Raw genomic sequence first — 20,736 nt, 5'->3', positions numbered from 1 at the left:
CTCGCTTGCTGTGTGTTGTGTTTTTTCGGCGCTATAACCCTCTTCTGGAAACATGCACGAACTAGCCCCCCAACAAGTATTACTCCCCAGATGCCTGCACTGTCCCACACTTTCGCTGGTCGGCTTGAATAAAAGTAAAAAAAACCCAGCAAAGTCAGCCCAGCGGCGTTAGTTTTATTATATCGCGCGCCCACAGTGTTACTCTATATGCGACAACATTTCGCGCAATTGATGCGCAGCGCAGCAGCGGACGCAGAAACGAAAAATCAACTTGTCCGGTGGCTCTGCCGAGCATACAAATCGTATACCACACACGCCTTTATCGCGTTTCCTCGTTATCGAATCTTATCGAATCGCAGGGGTCGCGTCGACATGGCCGATCGGCCGTCGACACACTGTCCGAGCACCCGAGCTGCGCGCACAGCTCGAGCGAGCAGTCCGTCCAGCCAGGAGCGACCGGCCGAAGAATCGGTGCTTTCGCAGCTGCTCCCGAGTCGTCGCCGCTGTCGTACGTACGCGCGTATACTACACAAACATACTGCGGCAGACTCTCCTGCGAGGAATGTTCATCGGAGACGCACCGGCGCCGGGCCAACGGGGCGTACGCGCGGATGACGCATAGCCACGCAAGCCAAGTCGGCTCGCGTAGGGGAAGCGACAACACGTGTTGTCGCCGTGGAAGCAGCGCGTAGTGCACTGCAGTGCGTAGACGTCTCCCCCGGAAACAGCGCGAATAGGTGAGTCTGTGTACGCATATGCCTCGCCGTCCGCGCGTCGCTCCATCGCACTATTAGCGCGAAACTCTTCTTCGTCCTCTCCTCATTCAACCCTCCTCCTCCTCCTCCTCCTCCACCCATGGTTTTCGCTGCCCTGGCAGCGTTTCTCACGTTCAGCCTCCCTGCTAGGCCTAACAGGATGCGACGCTGCATATTGCAAGCAAGCGCGGTGTGTGTGTTGTGAAACAGGTGGGATGCGCATTGCACACGTGTCTACTATACGGGCAGGGTCCTTCATTACGGGCACGGCGCGCTTGCTCAAACAAATACCGCGTGGGCCCGTACAGCTATAGCACCCGTCGTTTCGGTCTGGAGCACTGGATCGGGCTCGTTCACACCGACGACTGACAGTGGTCGCCCTCCCCCAAACCCTCCTCCCCCACTCGCCGCACCGTCAACACACAGACAATACACATAGACACCATACCGTCCATTTTCATTTCTAAACTTGCTGGCAGCCGTAAACACAAACGTCACCCCCGTATCGACTCCCCACTTTCTTATATCTGCGTCACAGAGAGTGAATATAACGTATATCCACGACTTTCTCCTTAGTGTACGTGTGGCGCCCAACCAACCAATCGATCAATCAATCAAATTAAATTTCGCTGAGCTTCGAAACTAGCAGGGTATGGAGACGATAGGTTATGACTAAGCGGCAGGCTTACTTGGTAAATACGTGGAACGCATCCAGCAGTGCGTGCACAGCGGATATGTCGCTGAGCCGACTGAACGGGCGGGGTAAAACGAAACGTGTAAACGCAAACACGGTAAACACCGACGCGTGCTTGTGTCACGGGCATCCGCCGTCGCTTCTTACACAGTTTCAGCGATACACGATGCGGTATGTACTATGCTTGTTTTCGGCAGAGTGACCCAAGGGTAAATCCTCAGTCTTCGTCGGGGCACCCGCCTTGTATAACCCTGACGATCCTGTAGCACGGAAAAACCTTTATTCCCTTCGTCAAAAAAATCAAACATGGTAGTAATTTTTTCTGTATTTCCTGTCACTTTATTTGATTATCCAATGTTGTGGGAAAGCCAGCGACGACTGCAGTTGCCAACGTAGTCAAATGACGTCGCATAAGTCAATCAATCCAACCAGACATTCGTGATTAGCGTGGAGAGGGCGTTAATTTCTGCACGCGTTGTGTGAGTGAGTCGGCGCTGCTTTTTAATTGTGCGTGTCAATTCATACACCACCGGCCTTCATGTCCCAGCAGTAGCCTGCGGGGCAAGCCGCCGCGCGAATTCAATTAGGACACATCCGTCTCTCTAGAAATGTAAAAAATAAGAAAAAAAGGAAAGAAAACGTAGGCCCCACGCACTCAGCAAGCGCGCGAACAGAATTGAAGTATCTGTAGGCCACGCTGTCATCGTATCACTTCTTTAAATTTTTATTTGCACAGGAATGGCCTGAAACATTGACCGATTTATCTTATGTGTATCTTTTTTAATTTCTTGAAGTTTTATTAGCTTAAGAAAACGAACCCTAGACGAACCACTCCACACTTCTCGGATTAGGTTTAACAGTTAAAAATTTACTATTTTTGAGTGCCTCTACTTTGAGCACAGCGACGGAAAGGTTAGCGCTGCCATCCACGATTTTCTTTTAGGGTCAATGATATTTAAACAGCGAATACAAAATATTAAGCTTCTTTTCTTTCAACAAAATTGAATTTAAATTGTTTTATCTTTGTAGTTCTCGTGTAATTTCCCAATTTTATAAAATCAGTCTCTCCAATCTATCTTTCGATTCTAACTTACCTACTCAAAAATTTTGTCTTCTCATTTCTTCGGCCTACCCTGTTCTTGGCCAATACTCCAGAGTGGGTACGTGCCAGTATTTCCAACGATCTACATCTACAACATTTCTGGTTTTTTGATAAACACGTCTCGCTTTTCTTTTTCTAAATAGTCGCATGCCAATGCATCAGTACAGAAATCATGCTAGCGCCGATAGCACAAACTAAATAGAATTATCGATAGCATCACCGTTATGTTCCATCACGCCACGTTGAGTGCAAGGCGCTTGTTTGTTGACGAAACAACGGCGCTTTATAATGATCGTGTCTGCTACTTACTTGGTCGCCGCTCTAAAGAGGGTGTGGCCTCTAGTGGCAACCCCGCGTTTTTCATAGTACTTAAATTACTCAATCGGTGGCCAAGCGGCCCGATAGAAGTTAAATCACGGACTCGCGAGTACGCAGGCTGTCTGCAGTCTGTTTTATTATAAATATGAACCAACCAGTTCCACTGAACACACTGTCTGCAGTCCCACAAAGCACAGAAATGGCGCAGTTTCGTAGCAGCATGATACGTTACCGAGTGAGAGAGATATACATCTTTATCAAAAAGCGGAGAGGTTTGGCGGCGTATGAGTATTCGCCTAAATGCTACTGTGCAAGAGGGTGGGGTGAGAAAGGCCTTCGAATTAAGGAGGCCAGACTGAAGAGAGAAAAGTGTAGAAAACAGAAAAACAAAATTACCAACACAACCTGATCTCTTCATTTCACTTTTGTCATCTTCAGTGATGAATATTCGAGTCCCACTCGTCATCTTTATTTCCCTGCTCGACATTTTACGGGATATATACGCGTACATCAGTCTGAATGACAGCTACGCTCCATCTCGCAAGTCAGCACTGCCGGAGGTACGAGGCGCACTCGGGTAATATCCTTGCGCAGCAGAATGTAGTTCCGGGCGTAACTGTGATTATTGGCGGAACGGTACAGTTTAATATTTTGCTTCGTACATAATACTTTACAGCGAGACGCGAGACATTTGCGCATGCACGTCGTATATCGCGAATTACTGTGGCGGATGAGCACATCTCGAGAGGAATTCGGCCTTCTTATTAGCTAAGGAGCCCTGCAGCGTCCACAATGAGCCTTCAGTGCGCTGCATTAAGAACTCTTAAAGGGACACTATAAAGGTTAATATTACGTCAACGTGCACTCCTGAAATGCCATCCCAGAAACCTCGAAGCGTCCGCGTACCTCTAGCGCAGTTCAAATCGCCCGCCCTCCGGTCGAGGAGTGGTGACGTCATGGTCTCATAGTGACGCGCGGCCAGAAACAGCCAAGACAGCCGACAGCAGCGCGAAGCGGAACTATGGGCAGGTTGCAAGTGCATAGGCGGCGCCCTGTCTTTCCGACCCCTAGCGCCATCTGACGAATAGTTGCGCGAATGTGGTAGGATAACTCACGGCGTCAGCAGCCCGCGCTGCGTGTTTGGCGTCCTGCCAAACGGTAGCGATGGCGCTAAACAGCGTGCCGATATTAATTTTAACCGGGTTTCGGGAATTACAAGATCTTCATAGCTTTTTTCGTGAAAAGAATTTAGAGAAAGGAAGTCGTCTATTTGAAGTGGGGCACGTCTACGACGTGAGGGAAGTGTTGAACTCGCACTAATCGGAAGTGACTGCTAGGTTTATTCCGCAAACGAAAAATAATGCACCAGCGAGATGCGTGAAGCTCAGCGTAAGTTACTTCTTTATCTACGGTGTGGACGCATGAAATTATAGGCGACATTGATTCTTGAAGATTGGCGACAGCAGACAAATCCTAGCGGGGAGCTGCGATTGCCGTGCTGGCATCGCAGCGAAGTGCAAGGACGCCGCGGTAGTTTCCCTGTACATACAGGACGACAAATACGAATCCAAAACATCTCATCCAGAAACGTGGAGCGTACGAGCGACTCGTAAGACCTACCAGAGGTATTCTAACGTTGCTCTCCCCAAACACGGAAAAAAGGGGATGAACTTACCAGTTGTGTTAGACTACGCTGGGAAAATGTTTTCGCCCAAGTTACTGGAAGTGCGATACTCTTATGTTGCGATTTTTTCAGTGCGTGCAAAGGAGGTTCCAATAAACCACGTTGTCAAAAATTTTGGTTATCTCAACTGCCCCTTCGTTGATAATATGCTGGGCGCAGAAGGGCGTATGCCAGCTCAGCCGGCTGCAACCCCTCCTCAAATCTCTCAGCAAGCCCTAGCGCTGTTTGAATGGGAGAGGATTGGGAAAGAGTTCCACAGCTTTACTGCAGTACAGTGTGGGAACAAACTACTTTGTTTGCCGCATATCCTGGTACGCACTGCAGGCAGTGGCGTAGCAAAGGGGGGGGGGGGGGGGGGGGGCCGGGTCCAAGGGGCCTGTGTGGGGGTGTCATATACGTCTGGAGACACACGGAAATTGTTGATAACCTCACCTTCCTCGAATAAACCCGGGGGAGGGGGGGAGGGGACAGAAGACCCATGGGCCCCGGGTGCCAGACGACCTAGCTACGCCACTGACTGCAGGTGTACCGTTGCTGCCATCATTGCTGTAAAAACAAAGAATTCAGCGTTATAACGCACTTGACATAACGCCGGAACATAAAACAGCTTATGCCGTCTGACGAGCGCTATCCAGTGTTGACGCCGTTCTGCTTCATACGGTCGGCTTGGAAACCTGTAAAACTTTGTTCCTCGTGAGCTGGTGTACGTGCTGTTGCAGCCCACTACTCAACAGCTCGGGTTGCACTTCGGCATTGCTCAGAAAAGGCAACAGCTCCGCGCGAAACAGTCCACATACAGGCTTTCCGAACGCAAGCGGGCCGGTCGTATCCTGCCGGTTCCGCGCTCGCCGCCGCGAGGGGCGCCCTAGTAGGCGCGGGAACTACGTTCGCAACCTGCCTATGGTGGCTAGCGGAAGGGAAAGAGTGCGACGATAAGCTGGTTCTTTATTTTGACACCAACTTTGACGCTCGTTGCAATGGACGACCGTGACATTTTTGCGTGATGTCTCGCTTGTCATATGCGCTTCAGAGATGACGTCACGCAAAGTTTTACATGCAATAGCAATTCTTATCATATTGTGTGCACTAGTTAATGTAATCCGAAGCCTCTCGTCCATATGTCAAATAATGCAATGATAAAGAAAAAGGGGACGTCGGTGAAAGGCACTTTAGGTCTCCACAGAAATCTCGGAGGCGTCAGCCAGCATTCTGTCTGATGCTAATGTACGCCTGTACACGTCTGGTTACCGCATATACTGCCAAAAAGTTTACTACTCTTTATGGGTGGGCTATAGCCTTATAGATGGCACCGTATGCCTGCCGTTCCACGGTTTTTCTTCCAAATCAACCTGAACAATAGAAATAATTGCCATTAGACAAGTGATTGAATGACAGGCGGCTCCGTAACGCCGCAACACCGAAAATACAGGCCTCTTCGCCAATCGGCGCAGCATCTGCGCCTTAATGCAAGTTTGCCAACGTGTACGTGACGCGGCGACTGGTGGGCAAGAGAATGCACAGTCAGCGTCAAAAGCCTACGGACCGTGGAATCCGAATGAAGCTGAGTTTTGTCCTACGCGCTGTTCCTATTTCCGACCTGTACCACGGACGCAAACAATTAACATACTGTTGTACAGGTATATAATGGCTACGCTCACAATACTGCTCGGAAATCCAACGTTTTCTTAATCACGCGGTCCGTCAATGCTTTTGACGCCGGCTGCTTGTACAGTGCCGTCCATTGCTGTGTAGAGCTCACGAGCGGCGCGCTTTGCTCTACAGGGCGACACCTGGTTGCAGTTGCTTGGTCCGAGATAGTGTTCCCATAAGCACGTGCGGCCTAACAGGCATGCAGAACTGATTTTGACGAGCGGCGACGTTGAAAAGCGTCTTTGTTTACCCTAATCTGCACTCGGACTGAGGGCGCTTGCAGCATTGCAAATGCCATAGAATGAAGCGTATGGGATGATAACGCAAGCTGGTCCTTTCGCAACAAATGGAGCGCGCTCACGCGCTGTTCGAGATAACAAAGGCGCTCACGAACATGACTGCTGGCTAAATGCAACGCGCACAAGCTTGCATGTTTACTAAGCCGCGCATGCTCCTGGGCACGCTATGTCGGACCCAGCAATTCCGTCGCCAGGTGTCATCACCAAAACCAAAGGCGGCCGTTCGCCCGCTCTACACAGCAGTGGAGGGCACCGTACGTCAGCGCACCACACTCTAAGAACAGTTTACACCCTTTGGCGTGCCCCGTCTGCCACACAAAGATAATCGTCATCTGCCTTGATGCGTTTCCTTTCTTTAAGGCTGCGAGGCCGGAACTTTCCAGTAACGAACGGCACGCGCGTTATCAGAAGGGGCACTCCAAAGGGTGTAAAGTGTTCTATGCTGATAACGCGCGTGCCGTTCGTTACAGGAAAGTTCCGGGCTCGCAGCGTTAAAGAAAGGAAACGCATCAAGGCAGCTAGGTGACGATTATTGTTGTGTGGCAGAAGGGGCACATCAAAGGGTGTAAACTGTTCTTACAGTGCATATGCAAGAGAGGCCTAAAATGGAGGTTCTTTTCAGTTTCAGAGCACGTGGCCTGCAGACCGCCTCGCCATCCAAAGCCATGGCCTGAGCAGCGCCATGGGCGTCAGTGGACGTACTTGCCCGGCTCGTAAGGCCAGCGTCCACGCTCGAAGCGGGCGGTCCCGTTTCGTGGTCGCGTAGAGGCCACATATGGGACACAAGGGCGACATCGTGCGCGTCACGCTGGTCGCGGCGGGCGACAGCGCGGTCGGCAAGTCCGCCGTGCTTCACGTCTTCGTGCACCGGTGCTTCCCGGCCGAGTGTCCGCCGACGGCGCTCGACCAGAAGGAGACGCTGCTGCACTGGAACGGCGAAACGGTAGGCGCCTGTTTTCTTGCACGCGCGTTATTTCTTGAGGTGCATCTTGCGCAAGTCTCTCTTTCTCTTCATCCCCGTACCCCCTTTCCCCCAGTGTAGGGTAGCAAACCGAACGTGCGTCTACTTAACCTCCCTGCCTTCTATTTCTCTGACTTGCGAAATTGGTACGTTGGCTCTTGCTAAAGCTACATCAAGCCGGAGTATTAGGTTTAAGGGGACCCTGAAACGCATCTTTCTTTACACCGGGCGACAAGCTGCAATGGGTGCAATTTCAATGAGCATATTCCTGCAATTTTTTTTAAAGGAACCGTACTAATATTGAAATCGATTGAAGCACAGATATAGAGAGCACAATGCTTACCTTACCCACGTACTCCTTCTGAACGCTTGCATCAGCAGCAGACGTGGCACTTGCGCACTTCTCAACGGGCACTTATGGTAGCCCTTCAAGGTTGGCACCTCACAAAAATGCAAGGGATTGACTATGGGGCTGCGACACGGTGGGTGGGTCGCGCTGACCGCCGCTTCCCTATTGCCTGCAAGTGCGCATGCGCGTACAAGCTTTCACTTGGGAGTAACTCGCGGTCGTGACACCTCTTGGTTGCCTCTTACTGGCCTGCGACGTAATAGGCGTGACATATGATAGAGACGGTTTTGTACAAGCCTCATGTAAGAGTGGGCGATGTTTCATGCTGGATATAGTGGTCTCTCTGCCACTTGCAGCAGAATGATATTTGGCTCGCGTGTTTGTGGCATTGTCTAGGGATCGCGACCGTTTTATTACCACGTTGAAAGTGTTACTATTTCCGCGTTTAATCGCTGGATGAATACCGATAAGTAACTGAGGCGAAGTCTCAACTGCAGTGGCGTAGCTAGGTCTTCTGTCAACCCCCCCCGTCCCCCTTGGGTGTAGTCGAGGAAGGCGAGGATATCGACAGTTTCCGGGTGTCTTCAAACATATATGACCCCCCCCCCCCCCACTGGCCCCTTGCACCCGGGGCCCACGGCGCCCCCCCCCCCCCGCTACGCCACTGCTGAAGTGTCATTCCACAGTCTTTCTATTCCCTTCCAACAGGTGTACCTGAGCCTGTGGGATACTCCGGGGTCCAGCGCGTACGACGCGCTGAGGCCGCTCGCCTACCCCGAGGCTGACGCGGTCTTGATCTGCTTTGCGCTCGACGACCGCGCCAGCCTAGTCAACGTCGAGCACAAGTGGGCGCCCGAGATTAGGGAACGCCTGCCCAACGTGCCGATAATACTCGTCGGAAATAAACAGGCAAGCTTGACATCATGTCGTACAGCGTGGCCTCAAGATGTCGTTGTGGCGCTGTTGTCGGTTTCGATCAGCGTGAAAAGCAAGAAACTCATTTTAAGCAAAACTCTACAGGCATGAAATATTTTTTTTTTATCGGAAGACAGGATTATGCACGACTTTGCAGATACTATTATACTCGGCAACGATTACTGTGTATGCTGCAATGAGTTAATCTGCGAACTGCAGAAACAAGCAAAGTGCCATGCGACCAGCTACTAAATAAATTTGCAAGCTTTACCAGGTAGGATCAATATTTGGAAAAGTAAAATAAGTGCTCAATTCTAACTGAAAAGCCACCACGCATGCAGATTCTGAAAACTGGATATAGCATTCCGCTGCTAAGAACTAGTTTGCTGGTTCGATGCCTAGTTGCAGTGGACGCATTCTGATTGGGGGTGGTGCATAGCCCTATGTGAATGAAATTAACCCAAAGTCCCCACCACTGCAACATCTCCCATAGTGGTTGCAAGTCGTGAGTGACAACCTTAAACAACATAATGTAGCATCACACTGCTATATGGCTTCACGCAGGACCTTCGCGACATTGATCCACAGCCACTGTGTGAAGTGAATCCAAGGCCAGATGCTGAATCATTTGTGAGCACTTCTGAGGGTGAAGCAATGCTGGAATGCATCGGAGGGTCGGCCTATGTGGAATGCTCAGCTCTCATGGACCAAGGTCTTGAAAGGGTCTTTGGTGCAGCAATCGAAGTGGCACTCAAGCAGGTAGGAAATATGCATTCCTCCTCCTCCTTGCTAAATACTCTCGGACGCGGACAACTATGGCAGAAGTAGCGGCCACAACCACTCGATCAGGCCTACATGATTGCGTCACAGTTTTATATCCATGGCTAAGAACAAAAGATACATGCACTGTCGGGCTGCTACCGGAAGCAAATAAGGCGCCACCCAGAACTCTTGAGAGCAGCCATTCGATGACTAAGCATGAAAGATATGTACACTGCAGTGAATAAGAACAAATAAGGCATAATCCAGAACTTGTGAGAGCACCCCCCTTTAAGATAAAAAGATACCTATATGCTGCAGGGTTGCACCAGAAGATAATAATCGAGGAACAAGGTAAAATCTTTTATAGCAGTGCTCATTCTATTGACATTTATCGTTTTTGGGGCTAGGAGAGAATAAAACATGCAGTGATTACAAAGTAGTGGCAGTACTACAATGAAACGTGACTGATGCGAAATCTGGTGAGGGCCAAGTCCATTTTTCTTTTTGTCCATTAAGTTACATGTGACGCTGGTACACAGGCATAGCCAGGAAGGATGTTTCAGTCTGAAACAATTTGCAAACTTTAAATAATACCTATGAAAAACATGTATCGCAAAACACATTTTAAAATATAAGGCTGTGATTATGCGTTTTTGTATGAGACCAAGTACATATAATTAAAAGCTTTGCAAACAGAGCTGCAAGTATGCAGTATAAAAGTAGTTTGCGCTACCTGGTGAACAGTGTACAGTATTGTTGTAGCAGGCACCGATAAGCAAATATCAAACACAAGAAGAAAGTAAGCTGAAAATATTGCTAGCCACAGTGAGTTCCACTGGATGCTCTAGAACAGAACCAAAATTCAAGTTCTAAAGTGGCATCAGTTACAGCAAAACAAATTTCTTACAATTGTGCAATTCAGCTTTTCACTTACTTGCCAATATGCCACACAGTAATTTACGAGTGGCAGCTAAGGGGTTGTGATTATACACAATGTCTTATCCTACAACCCTATTTACATTTGCACAGTCCCTTTGCTTTTGAACCAACGGTACATTCAGTGCAAATGTGGATGAACAACAGTTAAAACACACGTCAGAAATCACGACGTGCATTCATACTTGTGCAAAACATCACTTTCATTTAAAACGATGACCAGCTAACCCTTCCCCCCTGTGCTGATAGCATTGATTGGTAAGGTAGGTTCTGACGAACATTAAGGGCCACTTTTATCCACTATGCGTAAGACTACTAATTTATGAACAAACATATAAGGTTTTACATCCCTGTCAATAACAGGTAGGCTTCTCAACACGTTTCCTCTCGCCTCTGCCCACTCACGTAAAATGGTCATGACCTCTCTCATGCAAACGATCTCATGGACTTCTCACAGGACTTCATCTGTAACAATCTTAACACAACAGCGAAGAAACACACTTTTCAGAAATATTGCGATACTGAGAGCAATCTGCATGCATGTAAGAATAATAGCACGGAAGTCATGAACGTAATCATTATTAATTCTGCAATTCAGCATTAAACCAGCAATTCTGATTGGGAACAAAGACCATTAGCTGCACCTGCTCTGTTCATGCAGCATAACTTGGCAAAACAAACAACGCTCACTCCGACTCAGACTAACACCTCCCTGCGCTCATGCAAGCTCACTGATAGGTTGGTTTGTGCCTGAGCAAGCTTGCTGACCACACATGAGTGAATTTGATGAGAACACACACGTGCACTTATGGATAGGTTGCCATACTCACTCGCAAGTGCATGTACTATACTAGACTAGCTCAGGCATGAGTGAGCGCACAAGTCCATGCACTGACTCATACTAGCTCCACACTCATTTCACAGGTGTGAGATAGAGCATTAGTGAGCAATGAAGAGTGTGAGTGGACGTGAGTGTGAACTGGCGTGAGTGCCAATGAAAGTCAGAGACTGTGACTTCGAGGGGACATGAGTATGAACATGAGTGACTGTCTGCAAGCTTGAGTAGGAGTTGGCGTAGGTAATTGTGAACACAAGTAAATATGAGCATGAATAAGTGCTGCCAAGCACGAGTGGGCGAGACTAGGAACGTGAACCAGTAGCGACAACTGCACGGTGCGCACAAGTGTGAGCGAGTACATAGACTGCAAAAATATCGGTGAGCATCAGCTGGAATATGCGCACACTGCATATAACTTTCACACTGACACTTCCGCTGCAGGTAGCGAACTGAAAGAATGTGCTGGAACAAACCAGGCATGACAACACTGCGAGCAAAAGCACCGATTCAATCTGACCATATGTATCACACTCGCATCACTGGGCAAGATAGTGCCCAAGTAGACGAAACATTTCCGTAGCTACGTGAAATACCAGTTGGAGCTGGTTGCAGCTTGAGATGAGGGAAACTTCAAAGATCCATACCTTTTTGAGAGCACACTGATATTTGTGAGAAAAAGTTGAAGTGAGAGGTACTCTCTTCTGTCTGAACCACTTGATTTATCATTACAAAAAACATGTCAGGGACTCTAACAGAACTAACTTGTGACGACTCGGCAATGAACGCTTGATTGTGTATGTACCAGTGCAAAGTGTGAACATCTCTCTTCCTTCTCCTCTCAATTCCCTTCCCCAATGCAGGGTAGCCTAACGGACTCAGCCTGGTATACCTCCCTGCCTTCCCCCTAATGACTTCCCTCTCTCACTCTACACTCTAGAGAGTCTATTATTACCTGGATCTGAGGCTGAATTTGTAATGATTCATTTTTGTTTCTTTTTCACCTTTGTCAATGGCTCAGGTGCCGTTATTGCTAGGATCAGCCACGTGGTGTGACCATAATAAGCAAAGTATGGCAAGCGAAATGCAACATTACAAGATATGGGCCATGTTCAAACCAATGAATCAAGCAGACATGATGTGGGCTTAGTTTACCAAGAGTTCAACATGCTTTGAATTGCAAAATCATGTTTTTGTTGCATATCCTCACAAACGATAGTACAGAAGCATAACTAACACTTTACCTGGTAAAAGTGACATGTCCTTCTTCTTTTTGCAGAAAACCCAAAAGAAGAAATGCTGCCCTTGCTGCTGCAGTATTCTGTAACCGTTTGGTTTGTACAGTTTTACGTCTTTCAGTATTAAAATCTCAACAGAGGAAATCTCAACGAAATGCTGGTCACAATGTCGCACATGACAGTTCCCCTCCTGTGACAGCAAAACTGGAGCAGCTCGATTCGCAAAGCTTCTTCATTCATAAGTGTTTCGTCATCGGTTGGGTGACTTCACTACCACCAAATACGTTCACTGTTACAATTGGCTAGTGCCTCTTCTTGTAATCACTCCAGTACACGAACAGCTTCAGACCAGTCAACTTCCTGTACATAATTGTTTTATTGACTCTCAACCTCTGGCAAAACTTCTAATGCACTAGAACAGCATATCACAGGTTCTGCTTGATTTGGCTGCACTTCCTGCACTAGCAAAGAAACAGTACAGCACGAAACGCCTGCACCGCACTCCTCCTTTCATCACTGTGCAAGAAATCAACTTCTTGGCACTTTTACTGTAGCTTATTTAGAAATGTAGAATGTGCAGGCGCCACGTAAATTTTTCGCAGTGCAAAACACTGCACTGAGAGTCCTTATCAGCAATGCCAAACATAAGGTTACCTAATGTTTCATTAATGCAACCAGCCTACCAAGCAGAAGGTAAGTTCACAGGATGGAATGTTACAAGCACACATTCACAAACATATAATGATAGTGTCTCCAAGTTGTCATCCATCATACTTACTGCCTAGCAAGATCCATCCACAGATCCCTCTTCATTGCCTCTATGAAATACCATAATTACTCAATTTTAACATGCGCTTTTTTCTAGAAAGCTTCACTAAAAAATGACATGCACTTTGGAATAAAGCGTGAAACCAGAACTACAATAGTGACAAGCCATCATCATTGGCATTTAACATTGCTGTAATCCAAACCAATCCACTCATGAGCTGTAGCTCTAGTAGCTGCAAACGATGTTTGTGCCCACTTTTGTGAGCTTGTTAAGCGCCCACAGTCGTCTGCAAGGCGTTTGATGAAATTTGGTATCTCAAATGCTGTGGAAAGCCCTGATGATGAGATATTAAGCATGAGCTGTTGACATAGTGATAAGGAGGCCTCTGACAGTGACAATGAGTAATGCCCATTTCACTGTTGCTTGAATGCAATAATTGCTTTCCAAATGATAAAAAGAAGTTGAGATCATTTCTCGCCATGAAAATCAGGTGCGCCTTGCAATTGAGTAAATACGGCATATACTATGGTAATAACGATTACATGCATGTAAAAAAAGGCTTTGCATGCCTGCATGCATGGAATTCACCACAAAGGCTTATGACAGCGCACAATCAGGCATGGATGTCACTGCACTGTTCTACATTACTAATTGGGCGCCCCACAAAGAGATCAAGTTGCTACACCGCACTCGTACACAAGCTGTGTTTCATGTTTGAGAACTAGTGTAGAAAGTGCAGACAAATTGGTGGAATGTTCGATTCCGGACACTCTATACAGCTTAGCATGAAAATGAGACTGTGCACTTCTCGCACATTGTCTAACTGCACATTGACAAGACACTATAGGCACTCTGTTATAAATTAGGATCTCAGCCAGACAAGGTGAAATGCCGTGCAATTTCGGAGCACTTGAACATTCCAGTGTGGCAACTTCAATAAATACAAGGTGCAATTAAGAAAAAATAACAAGCCTGGAAGAAAAGTCAATTTCTGACTTCTGTACAAATCGCTTGATGAACCCACTTTTCTCAGTCTACACAAAGATATATCCAGGGGCTGCTATGAGTGGGATGCTAAAGTGATCACTTCCCTGATGCTGTTGCTATAAAAAAAAAAGGAAGGTCAACCTTGGTTCCAGGCTTTGTCGGCAACACACAGTGTCACTCCTGTAGTCACGAAGGCCATGCCAATGTATGTGCCTGTAAGTAAAGAGAAAATGCATCAAAAGACTAACATAACTCTGTGTCAGATACCTTTGTTCAACTTTTGCAATCATTTTTGGAATGAGACTATCTAGGATGACAGTTCCAAAAAAATTTAGCCACTGCAGACTATTTGTGGACCCTTGTTCAGCATGTCATCTTTTATGCAAATGTATTCATAGAAAACTAGCCATCAAGTGCGGAACTACTAAGGTTATTCTAATAAGTTTAAAATTCAAGTACATATATCACTCACAGTTCATCAATAATGAGTCCCACCGAATGCAGGAATCAAGAATTTTAGATGTTACGTCAATCAAAGGAAAATGTTTAAAAGCCCACTTTATCATCAACCCTGCATCAATCTTTTATTTCATCTACATCAGAATGAAATGCAGTTTCAAACATATTACAAATGCCTTTCCAGACATCTCACTTGCTCTTGCAGTACAAGATGCCTGGCAATGGTGTACATTTAGAGTGGCCACTACGGACTTCTTTACAGACTATGGAACCTAGATCTCAAGGACCCCTAGGGTTCTGTAGTCAAAACCTTAGAAAATATTGATGTGGACCTGCTGTACGCATGTGGGATTAAGCATGATTGCACAAGCCAGGACTAGAGTAGCAGGTGCCGGTCCAAATCGTAGCGCGAGTTTACTGATTCGTCAGACAATGCATCAGAAACACGGCTGTTCTTGCTGTTGAAACTTGTTGGATGCTGTTGTTGGTAGGACTATACATGCACAGCCACACCGGCAGAAAACTGTGCGCAGCAAAACGCACCAGCATTGTTCATGGTCACACCGGGGTGAATCTTTGGCGCAGCAGCAAGCACACGACAGAATCGCTCTCAGGTGGTATCACTGCGGGTGGCCAGCCATGCTCCGAGAGGGTGAGAAGCTCGGCAGCATTTCCCCACGAGAATGAATCGGCCACTCCTCAATAGTCTTCCCAATTGGTGACAGGCCGCAAGAAATAGCTACAAGACCCACTCACTGTGCAGCAATAAGATCCTGCCCCTCGTCTATTAGGTTAGATTACACTTAATTTTATGTAATAAACACAGTTTATACAAATTGTGATGAGGAAGGGAGCAAGAAAGCTCTTGTGGATATAGAACTCATTTTTGCTTAAGGCTCACCCTGAGCACACACCTTTCTGTGGGATACATATGCACCTATTAATGATTCATTAGCATGGCACACCAAAGACTGACAAGCAATAAATTCTTCTTCGACTGCAGTGAGTTTTTCTGCGACTCTGCCTTTGCTTGTGAATTTTGCCTGCTTCAGGAACTTCCCTTAATAAACTTGCTCCAAGAGAGGATCCCTCTAGTATTTGGCATCTTGGACTGCCATGACAAGTACTATCATAATCTTTTTTCTTTCTTTTAGTAGGAATTATTTTTCTTTTTTCTGCAATCTTGCACCGTCCCATTATTCAACACTTTTAAAATGTTTTCACGAATGAAGTCTACTTTTAGGAAAACTCTACAGAACATTCGTAAAATCGTAGAACGAGCCCAAATTCATAACTTCTTAAGAAAAATTTGGGAGAATTGGCAGGTATGCTACTATAGCTCAGGCCAACCTCTCTGCCTTTCCTATAATCAGTCCTCCCTCTTGCTTCACAGTAAAAATGATGAAATTGTGCACAGCTACATGGCAGAGGTCTGAAACTATGTTGCTCCCATGCTAGAGCCAGAATGAAAGCATCTTAATGGGCAAGATATCAACCTAGCTACAGTAAAAGCAGGTTCTAACAGGCCAATACAGCAGCTAAATAATGGTACGCATTAAATACTGGCACATGTAAACAGCTATGACGTTAAATTTGCAGTGCAGAAAACCCAAATAAGATGACAAAAACATGCCAGAAGCTCGGAATCGGAGCATAGAAGTTTGCATCATCGTTCGTCCCTTTCAAACAGCATTTTGCTCCCGTCTCGATTCATGACACCCTCGCGGTTCTCCAGACATTCACATCTGATGCATCGCACTCGCTTGAGATGCTGCAACTGACACAGCATCTCGCATGGCTAGGATGCACCAGAAAGGAAGGCGTAATGATTGCATTATTTAATTAAATTCTAGGGCTTTGCATGCAAAAGTAACAATCAGTTTATGGAGCATGCCATAGTGGGGACTCCAGATTAATTTTGACCACCTGAGTTTTTTCGACACGCACTAAATATAAGTGCACGAGCGTTTTTACACTTAGCTCCCATGGAAATGCGGTCGCTGTGGCCAAGATCCAATCTGCAACCTAGAGCTTGGCAGCCCAGTGCCTTAGCCACACAGCTACCGTGGTGGGTTGAAGGCGTAACGGTAGGCTGCATCTGACACAGCATCTAAAATGGCTGGAAATTATCTCCCCTGTCAGATTACTTCAGTGATGTATCAGGGCAAAGAGCCACAGAGCAATGTGATTGGCTAAAGCTGTTTTGGAGCAAAAAAAGAGGCTTTTGGAGGATCTAAAGGCATATTTCAGAATGGAAAAACTGGCTTTGAGAGAAGAGTTTTCAGAAGGAGCAAGTCGAGGTAAAAATATATATATAGTTGTGCCCGAAAATGGGTGTTGGTGGTGAATGTGTAACCCCATCAGATATTGACGCAAATTAAAAATGTGACAACTTGCATGTGTTTGGTCTATTCACTAAGAGCAAATGAGTGCTCTACTCTAGCTTCCAAAATTCTGTAGCACTGGACTTCTGGTCAGTGTGGAACTTATTTTATTTCAGAGCGACTAGATATGCTTAGCTTGTACAAGTTGTAATGATAAGCTTTAAACAAAAACCCAGCACTATTTTCAATTAACGAGAGAAGCGATGTAAACATGTATGCTAATAACATACACGAAATGACTAAAGACGATGAGCAAAACGAGAACAAGGTGAAAGCAGCATCCAACGTTTCGTCATGCGGACTTGTCTTCTTCAAGGCGCCTTGAAGAAGACAAGTCCACGTGTCGAAATGTTGGCTCCTGATTTCACCTCGTTCTCGTTTTATACTCGTCGTCTTGAATTTCCATCTCCCGCCTTCCCCGTTTTCCATGAAATGACTAGAGAAATTTTAGCGTGCAGACCCGTCATGAAACAGGGCACTCGCCCTCTGCCTTGCATGTGTGCAGCAGTGCTTTCCTTCAATTACAGATACTGGCTAGTTGGCACTTTTATGATGCGACATTTTGTCTAGAGCAGATGTCTTGCCTACGTCAAGCAAAGCCTGTCTACTGTCAACATCACTGAAACTCTTGGTTTTTGCACTGTGGTTGATGAGGGGTTCCGCATTCGCCAGCATCATCTTTGCAGTCTTTACTTCCTGCTGAAGGAAACAGATGGTGGAAGGATGATGTTGCTTGTGACAGTAAAGCACCTCAACCTCAAGATATTTGTTTCATCTTCGAAAGTAGCAGAAAACATCTTTTGATGCAGCTTTAGAGAATGTTAGCAAAATGTAGCAGGATTTGCCTTCTGGAGCAGTTCAGAGCAATTGGAGCAGCAATCACCTCACTGGCCACCGTCCTCAATCGACACGAGTGGCGGTACTCACGAGCGCTGGTGGTTGTTTCACCCAGAATACGCCCAGCCAAGGTGACAAAGATGAAGTTGAGAGAATTGGTAAGCGGCACCGCCAAGGACAAGTCTGGAATAAATGCAATAAAACTGCCATTCAAGCGATCAATCACCATGATGGCATGCCACATAGTGTGAAAGTGGCTTCAAATGTGCAGCTTCAAATGTGCAAAATTCATGAAGAGATGGAAGACTATTTAATATGAATATGTTTGCAGACTTAGCTATAGTTGAAGAAATTAAATATACCTGTCAATGACTTTATTACTGTCGGGATACAACAAGCAAACCCCATAGTAACTCAGCAGTTAATGACACTGCTACAGGGCATGAAACTGCATATTCAGAGTTTTAATGAGGGAAAGATGCAGAAACAACAGATAAAATTCTTAAACTCATCAGTGTCTTTGCTCGTTCTGCGCTTTGATTCAACTTTGCTTTCACCAGCATAGGTCCATAACTCAAGACTGGCTTGTCGCCAGATTGTGTGCTAATACCACATGAGAGAGGACGGGGATTTCACAATCTTGGCACTGCATTGTCGACACCAGCAAACATTCATGTTGGCATGCACAAATATTGTAGTATAGAGTCATGCCTCCAGGAAGAATCGCTATACCTGCTGCGGAAGCTGCATTAGCGCTGCCTGTGGAGAACGGCCTTGTGTGCCCTTAATATTTTGTGGATGTGTGTACGTTGAAGTCTGAATGGTATGCGTTTGGTTTGCAACGTCAAAGGGAGACACTACTAATTTGCTAAAGATAACATCAATGGCCAAATGGATGACAAACTCTTCTCACAAACAAGTGGAGAGAACAAGCTTAGCGTACAGAGCCAATGAACCAACCTACTTACCTGCAGATCCTAAGGCCAGTGCATAAATGGCAGACCCACTCTGGTTTATTAGGAATGGCAGCACATACTGGAAAGATATATATAAAAAAAAAGAGAAGCAGATCACACTTCAGCAAAATGATAAATAAGATAATGTAACACTGGCCACAGAAGTTCTATACTAAATACAATGTCTTCTCACTCTTCTCACAGGGCATTGTGCAACATTTGGTCATTGACAACAGCACTTAGCTGCCAGGACAGGTCTTATGTTTACAAGGGATCAATATAACCATAATTTTCATCCTTCCAGCCCTGCCAGAAATATGCCAGTAAGTTGAGGTTTCAGTGAACAGTACGGAAACGGTGTCACGAAGTACTTGGTCAGTCAAGCGTCGGATTGCACAGTGCATTCCTTCCTTTATCTGTCCATCTTTGCATACACCAAGAAAAGCAATCAATGTTGATGCTGAAACGTTTCAGTTTTGAACGTGGCACTGTTAACACCAGTAATGTCGCAAGCAAAATGTGCATATCCTCCTATTTGTATACAATAATGAGAAAAGCAATTAAAGAAATTTGGCATAAAGCCTTGAACATGACTGTTAACACCAGTACAGACCCCAGTAGTAGGAGCAAGGTAGCCAGTCTCAGACCCATCCTCAAAACAAAGGTTGATCAGCACACTTTGGGACACATATTAGAGCGAATGTGAGTGTGGCCCTTTCGCCTGCCCTATGCTGTGCCAGGTTACACATGCGGGCCCAGCTTGACCTATACACAATCATAAAGCTGAAGCCGTAAGTAGTATTGGATGGAATAAGTAGTGCTTTCACTCCTACGCAGTTGTTCCTTTCTTAGCTCTTAAATCTTGACACATTTTTTTTTTTTTGTGAAGATGGCTTTAGAATCGCTATATATTTCTAGCCGCGTTTATAATTATGATGCACGCCACCAGGAACAGCATATATCTTGGGGAGCATCCAGACGAATCCCAGCGTGATAAACAGTCTGCAGACGTATGACATTCCCAGATATGTGCTCATCAAGAGTGGGCTGAAACATAACGTGTGGTCAAGGCCTTTACCTGAGGCCTGGTCGCAAGGAACTTAACTTCCGCTAGCCACTGGTTCAGTGCCCCTTGGCGTTTGATATCTTCCACACCTTTGCCTCCTCGACGCAAGAGCGGGGCTGAAAACCCCCACAGAGCGGCCACGGCGACTAGCCACAGTACTTGCACTGGAAAAAAAAAAAAGCGGTAACAAAAGCTCGTTCCTTTAGTAAAGTAAAATCATACAACACAACAATATGTATGTCGAAGGCGAGCATACAAATGACGATCACTCGATGATGCCAAGTAGACGCTCTGGTCAAGCGCATAGCACAATTCTTTATTTGAAGCCTTCGTTGCTACTGTCACCGGAAGAGGAATAATTTTACACACTATCCGCACAACGCCAAAACAACCTAGACGAGGGCTGTGAACGTGACTTTGGTGAAAGATAAAATGATTTTTCTCAGATGTAGCACATGGTAATGAGGAGTGAAATAGAGCGGAATCCGTGCACGGCAAACTGTACAGGTAAGTTATAGCATGGGACTCTAATAAGGCAGTTCGAATCAGCTTTCGGATTGTGCCATCACCGTATGCATGCAAGTAATAGGTTGACCAAGACGACCTACCAGGGTCAAGCATGTCGACAGTGCTTGATATACGCGCCGCACGACCATTAAATGTTCACTGGAACGCCGGACATTTTTGTGGCAGCGTATTCATATAAATACTTTATTTGTGTAGGAAAGACACGCTGCTCCTCCCAGCCCTTCCGAAGACTCCCTTTGCGATTGCTACCAT

The 20,736-nt window shown here is 46.3% G+C and overlaps 3 protein-coding genes across 7 annotated transcripts in view; 1 reads left to right on the top strand and 2 right to left on the bottom strand.

The window, feature by feature from the left end:
• Positions 1 to 7,853, bottom strand: part of LOC135896486 (ras-like GTP-binding protein rhoA) — an 89,466-nt gene extending 81,613 nt beyond the window's left edge. For 2 of the 3 annotated variants that reach the window (XM_070540178.1, XM_070540179.1), the window contains exon 1: positions 7,812 to 7,853. In XM_070540178.1, coding sequence (XP_070396279.1) covers positions 7,812 to 7,838 — 27 coding nt within the window. In that variant the 5' untranslated portion in view covers positions 7,839 to 7,853. Of the gene's footprint in view, positions 1 to 7,806 lie in introns of all 3 variants that reach the window. The other variant, XM_065424886.1, reaches the window with a different exon arrangement.
• On the top strand, positions 381 to 12,653 carry LOC135896487 (ras-like GTP-binding protein rhoA). Of its 2 annotated transcripts, none has more exons than XM_065424893.1 (5): positions 381 to 737; positions 7,125 to 7,445; positions 8,521 to 8,721; positions 9,292 to 9,486; positions 12,540 to 12,653. In XM_065424893.1, the coding sequence occupies exons 2-5, from the start codon at positions 7,278 to 7,280 to the stop codon at positions 12,585 to 12,587; spliced, it is 612 nt and encodes a 203-aa protein (XP_065280965.1). In that variant the 5' UTR covers positions 381 to 737; positions 7,125 to 7,277; the 3' UTR covers positions 12,588 to 12,653. The 2 variants fall into 2 exon arrangements, with proteins under 2 accessions (XP_065280965.1, XP_065280966.1); XM_065424894.1 differs by lacking the exon at positions 381 to 737 and adding an exon at positions 6,615 to 6,756.
• Positions 12,654 to 13,223: 570 nt separating this feature from the next.
• Positions 13,224 to 20,727, bottom strand: LOC135896491 (transmembrane protein 234 homolog). Of its 2 annotated transcripts, none has more exons than XM_065424899.1 (5): positions 20,565 to 20,727; positions 19,969 to 20,120; positions 18,903 to 18,969; positions 18,025 to 18,117; positions 13,224 to 14,467 (listed from the first exon to the last, which is right to left on the bottom strand). In XM_065424899.1, the coding sequence occupies exons 1-5, from the start codon at positions 20,575 to 20,577 to the stop codon at positions 14,391 to 14,393; spliced, it is 402 nt and encodes a 133-aa protein (XP_065280971.1). In that variant the 5' UTR covers positions 20,578 to 20,727; the 3' UTR covers positions 13,224 to 14,390. The 2 variants fall into 2 exon arrangements, with proteins under 2 accessions (XP_065280971.1, XP_065280969.1); XM_065424897.2 differs by lacking the exon at positions 20,565 to 20,727 and adding an exon at positions 20,213 to 20,328.
• Between the last annotated feature and the right edge of the window lie 9 nt (positions 20,728 to 20,736).

The sequence above is a fragment of the Dermacentor albipictus genome, chromosome 6 (genome assembly GCF_038994185.2).
Source record: "Dermacentor albipictus isolate Rhodes 1998 colony chromosome 6, USDA_Dalb.pri_finalv2, whole genome shotgun sequence".
In the NCBI taxonomy this organism is placed as follows: domain Eukaryota; kingdom Metazoa; phylum Arthropoda; class Arachnida; order Ixodida; family Ixodidae; genus Dermacentor; species Dermacentor albipictus.
Note: the sequence above shows the minus strand (reverse complement) of the source record. Positions and strands in the feature narration are given on the sequence as shown.